At 39.5% G+C, this 8,443-nt stretch overlaps 2 protein-coding genes across 2 annotated transcripts; both read left to right on the top strand.

Annotated features, from left to right (window-relative positions):
* The first annotated feature begins 2,757 nt into the window (after positions 1–2,757).
* On the top strand, positions 2,758–4,380 carry LOC132143378 (E3 SUMO-protein ligase ZBED1-like). Its single transcript, XM_059553584.1, has 3 exons — positions 2,758–2,782; positions 3,016–3,620; positions 3,711–4,380. The coding sequence occupies exons 1-3, from the start codon at positions 2,758–2,760 to the stop codon at positions 4,137–4,139; spliced, it is 1,059 nt and encodes a 352-aa protein (XP_059409567.1). The 3' UTR covers positions 4,140–4,380.
* Positions 4,381–5,686: 1,306 nt separating this feature from the next.
* On the top strand, positions 5,687–8,019 carry LOC132160667 (zinc finger BED domain-containing protein 4-like). The gene is made up of 2 exons (XM_059570340.1): positions 5,687–7,152; positions 7,414–8,019. The coding sequence occupies exons 1-2, from the start codon at positions 5,855–5,857 to the stop codon at positions 7,574–7,576; spliced, it is 1,461 nt and encodes a 486-aa protein (XP_059426323.1). The 5' UTR covers positions 5,687–5,854; the 3' UTR covers positions 7,577–8,019.
* Positions 8,020–8,443: the final 424 nt, after the last annotated feature.

Here is an 8,443-nt window from a genome sequence, read left to right as displayed (position 1 = left end):
CCCGCCACCAGGAGATGTTCTGGGTTAAGGGGCAAAACGTCAATGAGCGGTGGTCCCCAGCTGAAGACCCTGCAGCAAAACCACATGGTATGCGGTCAGGTTTAGGCCTGCCTCAGGGAAAAGGACGTCCCTGCCATGCATAGTCCACCATAGGCACTGTAGGAGGTGCGACAGGCCTCAAGGTCCAGCAGAAAGACCACCTCACTGTAATTAATTATTTAGAGGTTTCTTAATCAACATTCAGTATTTTAGTTTTTAAATTTGATTTTAAATTTAAAAAAGGTCTTTACCAGTTAGACTAAATAACAATATGCTATATAAATACATTAAAATAAATAATGTTGATGCAATAAAACAAAGATGCAAAGTGTTTCATTTAAAAATTAAAATAAAATTTATTTATTAATTTAAAAAATAGGGAAATGATTCACATCTATATTTTTTTCTTGAGCCAACGGAATTTAATAACTATTGTTTCAAGGCAAAAAAAATATATAGATGTGAATCATTACCCTAAAATGTTTTAATTGGATGAATGAAACACTTTTTTTTCAGTGTGCTAGAGCAGGTGATTTTTTTTTATTAAATTAAGTCAATGTAATTTTAAGGTAAAATAAAAATAATCATCCTATACAGAACTGATGATTCTGTATATGATTCGTCTATGCAAGTTCTACTTTACAAAAAAAAAAAAAAACATTTCAGTTTTGTCACAGTTTAGTCCTTTTCATTTCTCATCCAACACGCGAGAAGTTGAGCTGAACATCGCTTCACTGTCTCCGCTTGTGCAGGGACAGAACACTCGGAGCTTCAGTGCACGCAGGAAAGGGACTTATAATTTGTGCGCCAGTACAACAGCGGCTGTTCGCTTCATATTTGTGCCTCAGACATGTAGCTCTGCACTTCCAGTGCTGATCGGCTGCCCGTGTCCTGCTCACAGATTTAGAAATACTTCCACACAAATGACATAGCGAACCATTGGCCGGAAAAAGACCAAAAACGATTTATGGCCGGTCAACCAGTGAATCCCTAAAATAAAGGTGACTTGACTTTACTTAAAATTAGAGGATTTTTGAGCATGCAATTTCAGCACTGCGGTTAGAATATATTCTAACTTAATCACCTCTGATTGGCTACTGCATTACAGCTGAGTCTGTGACTGGCTACACTGCGAAACCTTTTTAACACATAATATAAATAGAAACTATGCCTAGTAGGGCTGTGTATCACCAGCAAAGTCACGATACGACACATATCACGATACAGAGGCCACGATACGATATGTATCACGATGCAGGACTGGTCTTTTTTTTTCTTTCATTTTTTCTCCTGCATCTCGCACACACACGAGACTCTTCCCATCCCATGGTACTCCCAAGAGTAGGTCTCTACCACGGGGTGCATGGCTGTCCGCAAGCCCTACGGCCGATATATACTCTGGCCTTTACACGATCAGAAACCGGACGTTTTCTGTCTTATTGCAACTCTCTGTTCTGGACTTGCACAAACTCCATTACAATGCAATAACTTTCCAAAATATCAGTTATGTGAAATTATGAAGTCTATTAACGCCTGTTAACACAGGCCAGAGACACTGAAGACGGACGCACATAGAAACATACTGTAGCAGGCAGATCACTCACTGTTTATGATACACAAACTATTGGAAGAAAATCCTCAAAATTGATTTGAGGGGTTTATATGAATGTGTTTCTGAGGGGAGCTGACTGTCTTCTGAAAAGTTTACATGGTATAATTTCACAAAGCTTGTCTGAACTAGGGCTGTGCGATATATCGAAAATATCGAAATATCGCAAATTTGCATATCGCGATATGCATATCGTAATGATTTGCGATAAATGAACAAAGTAATACAAAGCTATATAGTTTTACGACACAGATCATCTGATACGCGGACGTTAGTTGTGTGTGTGCGTGCGCATAGCGCCCGCGTGCTCACTGCTCTGACGTCTGACCATCAACAAACCAGCACGCAGTGAGTGACGCGCTCATAGCAAACTAATATGATAAAATGAGCCAGCCTGAGACATCCACAGCTGCTGCCGACGATTTAGTGCCAAAACGAAGAAGCACCTCAAAGATATGGCAGTTTTTTGGATTTAAAAGAGATGACCACATGCAGACTGAAGTTATATGTAAAACATGTAAATCTCGTGTAGCAACGAAAACGGGAAACACTTCAAATCTGTTCAGTCACCTCAAAGCAAAGCACAACGATTTGTATCAGCTATGCTCGGCAGAAAAATCTTCAAGCTCAGGTGAATCAACCCTCGTTCACCAACCCAAGCAACAATCCATATTCCCGCCGTCATAGTGAGATAACCAAGGCCATTACACGCTATCTGGCAAAGGATATGGTTCCGATCGCCACAGTCGGGAAACCAGGGTTTTTGCACCTGATGAATACCATCGATAAACGGTACAACATTCCCTCTCGAACCTTTTTTTCACGCATTGCTATCCCCCAAATGTACGAGCATACTCGCGACCGTGTCATGTTGGAACTGAGAGATGTCGAACATTTTGCGTGTACAACGGACCTCTGGTCCAGTAGGACAACAGAGCCGTATATTAGTTTAACGGTTCACTTTATTGACAAAGCCTTTAAGATGAGAAGTCTGTGCTTACAGACAGCATATTTCCCCAGTGAACACAGTGGGGAAAACATAGGCTTTGTCTGGTTGGAATTTGAATGAGGCGCGTCTAGTGTGTTTTACCACGGACAACGCAACCAATATGATCAAAGCGGCGGAAATAAATGGTTGGCCCCGACTACAGTGCAGAATATTTAATTAGTTATCTTAACATATAATAACTTCATTAAACACATTTTATTGTATACTGTCACAGATATTTTAGTGTTGATGATATTTAAATTAATAAAGAATTATACGTTAAATTATAGATGTAAGATTTATTAAAATTAATGTTTAAAAAATATGAAACCATAACTTAATTAAAACGATTGAAACTATTTTATTTCTATTTATCCAGAAAATGCTGTCAAAGGTGACACACGCATCAGTCGTGCTCTAGGAGTGTGCAAAAAGCTAGTGGGACATTTTTCCCATAGCTGGAAAAAGAAAGAAGCGCTAAAGAAAGCACAGAGAGAGCTTAACCTGCCAGAACATGGTCTCATCACAGAGTGCCCTACACGATGGGGCACTAAGCAACAAATGATGGAAAGGATCCTGGAACAGCAGAGGGCTCTGTCACAAGTTCTCTCTGAAAATCGGAGTACAAGACATCTGGTTCCATCTTGGCAGGACATTGAGGTCCTTGAGTCTGTAAACAAGGCATTGAAGCCACTTCAAGATTTTACAGATGCTTTGTCTGGGGAAGAATACGTGAGCATTTCCTATCTACTTCCAGTTCTTTGTTTACTGAACACACAAACCCTTGCTGCTGACGAGGAAGACACAGAGCTGACATGCTCAATTAAAACCAAAGTGCTGGGCTACATGGAGGCAAAATATGAGGATCCTGCAACCCAAACTCTCTTGAACATTGCCACTTTTTTAGATCCAAGGTTCAAAAAAGACTACATTCCTAAGGAACAACTGGAAGAAATTAGTGTAAGGATAAAATCAGAAATGAAGGTAAGAATATTTTATATAGCAAGAATTATTTGAGCTCATTAATAAAATATGGAGGTACTAATCATTATTTTCCTTTTCTTTTTTTTCTAGGAGGCACAACCTGCTGTTGCCATATCATCATCAGTGGGTGCTGCTGTGTCAGGTGCTGAGGCTGAGCCATGTCAAAGTACCACAGCCACAAGTACAAAGAGGATGAAGAAGTCTTTAGGAAGCCTCTTACAGACCTCAGTCACATCTCCCTCTGAATCCTCTGACCATGCAACCATTGAAGCAGAATTTAACAGCTACATTCTGATCCCCAAAATCCACAGTGAGCAGGACCCTTTGGCATGGTGGGGAATTCACAAGGTAAATTTCCCCCACTTAAGCGAGCTGGCGGAAAAATATCTTTGTGTGCCTGCCACTAGCACACCATCTGAAAGACTTTTCAGCACATCAGGCAATGTAGTTACATGTCAGCGTGCATCCCTGAAACCAAGCAAAGTGGACATGCTGGTTTTCTTGTCCAAAAATCTTTAACAATTTTAGCATGAATGCTAAAATCTGACTTGGCAAAAACAAAACAAAAAGAGAGCTAAGAAGTAACTCCACTGTTTCTCAAGTGTTTTTGTTTACTTGAATGTTCATGTTTTCAGGTTGATGTAGGCCTAACTATATAGTGGAGCAAAGTATTAGTGATATTTTTATTTTCTGTTTGTTTACATTGTTAAAATGTAATTTTAACATTTAAATGTAATGTTAAAATGTAATTTGTGTTAATGCAACATAAAAAAAAACTGCTGTTGTTCACTTTCAAAAGTTGTAGTGATTTCTTTCCCCTAAATAATTTGAAATTTTGGTTATATAATTTCTCTTAATACAATTTTAATTGATTTTAGAAAAATAAATATCGTATCGCATATCGAATATCGCATTATTTAGCAAGATATCGCATATCGCATTTTTCTTCAATATCGCACAGCCCTAGTCTGAACATTCTGATTTAGGTTAAATAAAGATTTCAGTCTTTATTTATTATTTTTTTAAGGAAACAAATCAAATAAAAAAACTAAACTAATTCTACAGTTTCTAATATTCTGTATGTTGCTCAAAAACAAAACATATTGTCTCCAGTGTGAAAAAAATATATATTTTTACCCAGTCTTTAAAAAAAATTAAAAAATAAAAATCATAAAATTTCAGAGCTGTAACAACAATACTTCAATATTTCTTCAAAAGCAGATTGTGGATAACATTTCGGTCACACACTTCAGGTATTCAGCCAAACACAATGCACTGAATAAAAAATATTATATAAAAAGTGGACTGTGAGTCTGTGTGTTATCTCTTTGCACACAGTCTCAATCTCTGTGTAAACCAGATCATTCTCTGCAGAGAATTAACGCAATACAAAGACAAAACTCTGTTTTGTTTTTCATTCTCCGTCTCTATAAATTGTTATTGAATTAGAATTTCCACTACACTTGTTAAAGTGCAATGAAATACTGTATATCTGCAGACGATGTACATCTGTTTGTGGATGTAGACTTTATAACGGCCAAACATATGTATTTTGCATGCATCACATTATAGTACAGTGTGCCCTTTAAGAGACTGATCACTTAAATTCTAACGCACACTTAGAAGGACTACGTGAGAACCACCATGGATGATAACTTTGCTCTGCTGCCTTATTATTTTGTCTTTCCTTTATTTGTAACGCCAAGAAAGAGTTAATCTCTCTTGTATGAGAAGAGCGCATTGCTGTGTAGCAGCCATTAAATGTCTGGGACACCAACTCCTCATTTTCTATTTCTTTCATTTCATAGATTTAACAAGTCATCTGAGTCAAAGCGTTACAACTTATTCAGCTACTACAGGATCTAATACTATTTTACACGCACAAATTGTGTGTGTGTGTGTGTGTGTGTGTGTGTGTGAAATTTGGTGCTGAAGTGAAATAGCTGGGCATTTTGATAGCCGAATTATAATAGGCTGCCTATATGATTATAATTTAATACATTAATAGGAGAATTAGACTATTTCATCCTGACTAACGACAGAGACATCTGTATTATTACTAGGGATGGCCCGATACCGATACTGGCATCGGGTATCGGGTCGATACTGTCCTCATATACTCGTACTCATAAAAATGAGCCGATACCACGCACCGATACCACGTGCGTTTTGTGAAACGAAACTGGCCGCTGCGAGCCACCGCTTTGTCTAGGTGAACGCCATATGAATGTAAAATGTCGGCGGTTTGGGCTCATTTCAAGATAAGGGATGATGGCAGCAGCAAGGCAGACTGTAAGTTATGTTCAGCTAAAGTGTCAAGAGAAGGAAAAGAAAGTACATCGTTTAACACCAGCAATCTAATTAAACATCTGAAGACGCATCATAGTGCTGAATACACACAGTTTAGTCAAGCTAAACAAGTAACTCAGCAGCCAACATTAACACAGGTTTTACAGAAGCGCGAGAAGATGTCCAGAGATAATCCATGGGCACTAAAAATAACAGAGGGAATTGCATACTTTATTGCACTTGATGACCAGCCATTGTCGGCTGTTGAAAATATAGGATTTCGACATCTTCTTGGCATACTGGAGCCACGATACGAAATTCCGAGTCGCCATCACATTACTACCGCTATGCTACCGAAAGTGTTTCATGACGTGAAAAAGCACATCAGTGGCCTGTTGCGTGACATTTCGACCGTCAGTTTTACAACAGATATTTGGTCAAGCAGTGTCTGCCCAATGTCTCTGCTCAGTTTAACTGTACAGTGGATTGATGACAACTTTACTCTTCGCCACGCCACCTTACAAGCAAAGCCGTTTCGGGGTTCACACACCAGCAAAGCCATAGCAGACGCGTTCGATGGGATGCTTCAGACCTGGTGCATTCCGAAAACCTCTGTCCACATTGTGCTACGAGACAACGCTAAAAATATGATTAAGGGCACGAATGATGCTGGACTCCCTAGCCTACCTTGTGCCGCTCACACTCTCCAGCTGGTGGTCCACGAAGGACTTTTGTCACAGAGAAGCGTTACTGATGCATTAGCTATCGGACGCAAAATCGTTGGCCATTTTAAAAATTCTCCCCTAGCCTACTCCTGCCTTGAAGACATTCAGTTAGAGATCGGTCAGCCTGCAAAACGACTACAGCAGGACGTACAGACCCGCTGGAACAGTACATTTTACATGATCCAGTCCCTGATTGAGCAGAAACGGGCTTTAGGAGTTTTTGTGTCCGAACATGAACTCCCTGATAATCTCACGGCTCACCAGTGGGCACTGCTGGAGAAGGTTGTAACGGTTCTGGGTCCGTTTGAGGAGTTAACACGAAAAGTTAGCTCTTCTGAAGCCATGGCAGCAGATGTGATTCCTGCTGTCACTGTATTGCAGCGATTTCTGTCTAGAGAGGCTGACGATGACCATGGCATCAAAACTATGAAAGTGACTTTAGCTGCAGCTGTCAGGAGGCGATTTTCTGATGTGGAAGAACAACCCCTCTACAGCAACGCTACTCTACTCGACCCCAGGTAGGTGTGTGTGTGTGTGTGTGTGTGTGTGCGTGCGTGTTTGTTTCTGTGTGTGTGTGTGTCTGTCTGTCTGTCTGTGTGCGTCTGTGTGTGTATCTGTGTCTGTGTGTGTGTGCTAGATAGCGAGTTAAAAGTTGCCAATGTCTTGCTGAAAAGTACATTTTAGTATTTCATTTTCATTAATAAAATATTTGATTAGGCTATGTTATTTTAATAAATACCTATTGTCAGATGCCTCATTTTTTTCTTCCTCTGTTATAGGTATAAAAATCTTTTTTTCTTTAACACCAACACTGCTGCAAATGCCAAGGAGATGCTGATGCGTGAGCTGTTGAGGTCGTCTAGAGAAGAGGAGAATCATGACCTGCACAAACCTCCTGCCAGAAAACCACGCAGGGACCAGCAGCCTGGACAGTATATTTGATGAAATAGCAGATGAGCAAGCACCAGTCTCTCTAAACAGAGCTCAAGTAGGTTCTACTGCACAATTAGAGACATACCTAGGGGAGACCACAATTTCTCGAGAAGGCAAACCACTACAATACTGGGCAGTTAACAAAGTGCGGTTCCCTACTCTGGCCAAAATGGCATCCAGATACCTCTCAGCACCATGCAGTAGTGTTGACAGTGAAAGGCTGTTCAGCTCAGTGTCACATATTGTGAATGACGACAGAAACAGAATCACAGCTGATCATGCAGAGATGATTTTGTTCATCAAAAAGAACCTGCCTCTCATTCCCCCAAAAAGTACCTAAGCTAGTTCAGATCACATTGCTGACTGAAATGTTTGTTTAATTGAAACAAGGGAGCTGTCACTGTGCCACATAGTTTAATTGTTGTTTAATTGAAATATGCAGTAGTTTAATTGAGACTACACAATAGTTACATTGAAATTGAGTTAAATTGAAAGCTGGAGACGTTGTCAAACATTTCATTGATATATTTTTGAGTTGACGGTGTTGACTGTACAATACGTTTTATTTATATTTTGTCAGTTGTGAAGACAGTGCCAGTATTGAGGCTTTTTGTTTACACAGAAATATATATAATTTATTTTTTATTTGAAATTGCCTACATTTATTATTTTACTCATTATTTATTTTAGACTTGTTAAAACAAGCATAAAAACAGTCTTCTAACCTGTGTTCTAAAATAGTCTTCTGTCTTCTTTTCTGGTAGCCTGTAATTACTTTTGCTGCTGCACTCCAATGGTGAAGGCTTATGGTGTTTTTGTGTAGTTTTCAGTCCAAAATGGTGGCAGGACAGTCACGTCATGGGCACAGCTGTTGCT

Source organism: Carassius carassius, chromosome 1 (assembly GCF_963082965.1).
Source record: "Carassius carassius chromosome 1, fCarCar2.1, whole genome shotgun sequence".
NCBI classification, from domain to species: domain Eukaryota; kingdom Metazoa; phylum Chordata; class Actinopteri; order Cypriniformes; family Cyprinidae; genus Carassius; species Carassius carassius.
This window is presented reverse-complemented; position numbering and strand designations above follow the sequence as displayed.